The sequence below is a fragment of the Tupaia chinensis genome, unplaced genomic scaffold (assembly GCF_000334495.1).
Source record: "Tupaia chinensis unplaced genomic scaffold, TupChi_1.0 Scaffold149184_1, whole genome shotgun sequence".
In the NCBI taxonomy this organism is placed as follows: Eukaryota; Metazoa; Chordata; class Mammalia; order Scandentia; family Tupaiidae; genus Tupaia; species Tupaia belangeri.
Genome location: NW_006209032.1, coordinates 2232119 through 2233426, shown reverse-complemented (window position 1 = coordinate 2233426; position 1308 = coordinate 2232119). Strand labels below are relative to the sequence as shown.

The window sequence follows — 1308 nt, the reverse complement described above, 5'->3', positions numbered from 1 at the left end:
GCATTCCTGGGCCACAGTGTAACGTGGGACCCCAGAGAGACCAGAACCTGCTCATCCCACCCCAGGTGTTCCGCCTGGAGGACTCGTGCTGCCTCTTCACCCTGCAGGGCCACTCAGGGGCCATCACGACAGTGTACATTGACCAGGTGAGGTCCTGGGAGGTCAGAGGTGCTGCGGGCATCCAGCCAGGCCTGTTGCCTCATATTCTGACACCTGAGCCAGCCTCATGGGCTCTTCACGAAGCAGTGAGGGCCCACCCATGAGGGAACACCTGTGACCCTGCTGCCTGGGCCTGTACCCCTAGACCATGGTGCTGGCCAGCGGGGGACAAGATGGGGCCATCTGCCTGTGGGACGTGCTGACTGGCAGCCGGGTCACCCACATGTTTGCACACCGTGGCGATGTCACCTCCCTCACCTGTACTGCCTCCTGCGTCATCAGCAGTGGCCTAGATGACCTTATCAGCATCTGGGACCGTAGCACGGGCATCAAGCTCTACTCCATCCAGCAGGTAGGCAGTGGGGGGATGACCTTGGGAGTCTGGGCGTTTCAGTGACGGACTGACACAGCCTGTCGTGGCTTTGCCCCTAGGACCTGGGCTGTGGCGCAAGCCTAGGCGTCATCTCCGACAACCTGCTGGTGACTGGTGGCCAGGGCTGTGTTTCCTTCTGGGACCTAAACTACGGGGACCTGTTACAGACAGTCTACCTGGGAAAGAACAGCGAGGCCCAGCCCGCCCGCCAGATCCTGGTGCTGGACAACGCTGCCGTGGTCTGCAACTTCGGCAGCGAGCTCAGCCTGGTGTACGTGCCCTCTGTGCTGGAGAAGCTGGACTGAGGGTGGGCTGCGGCTGGGCCCAGGCTGGTGTGTGGGGCCAACGCACTGGACTGAGACTGGGGAAGGGGTGGTGTCTTCTGGCACCGCTTCTGCCCTGCCTGACTGTAATATTAAAGTTTTTAAAAAAACACATCTGCCAGCAGCTGTGTGAGCAGTCTGTCCCCTGGAGGCAGGCCTCTGCCAAAATGGGGCCTCTGCAGTTAGCCACTGTGGAAGCCTGGAGCGTGAAGGCAGCCTTGCACAGTGAGTGCCCTTCCTGTGGTGCTATGAAGGCCGCAGCCCCCTCCCTGAGGCAGCAATAGGACACTGGCCACGGGACAGGGTGGTTTATTTCAATAGCAAAGAGCTGAAAAATGTCAGGTCCCACAAAGGAGCAGAGCCTGACCCAAGGCCCGCAGTGTATCTCCACCCCACAGGGGTGTGGGCTGGGCCAGGCAGGGCTGAAGGCAGCAGGCATGGGGGGAAGAGGTC

At 60.9% G+C, this 1308-nt stretch overlaps 1 protein-coding gene across 1 annotated transcript in view; it reads left to right on the top strand.

Annotated features, from left to right (window-relative positions):
• The window catches only part of SCAP (SREBF chaperone), a gene marked incomplete in the record, with an annotated part of 32184 nt that extends 31215 nt beyond the window's left edge, over positions 1-969 (top strand). The window contains 3 exon segments of the mRNA XM_027769297.1: positions 66-146; positions 305-511; positions 592-969. Of these exon segments, the coding sequence (XP_027625098.1) occupies positions 66-146; positions 305-511; positions 592-837 (534 nt within the window).
• Positions 970-1308: the final 339 nt, after the last annotated feature.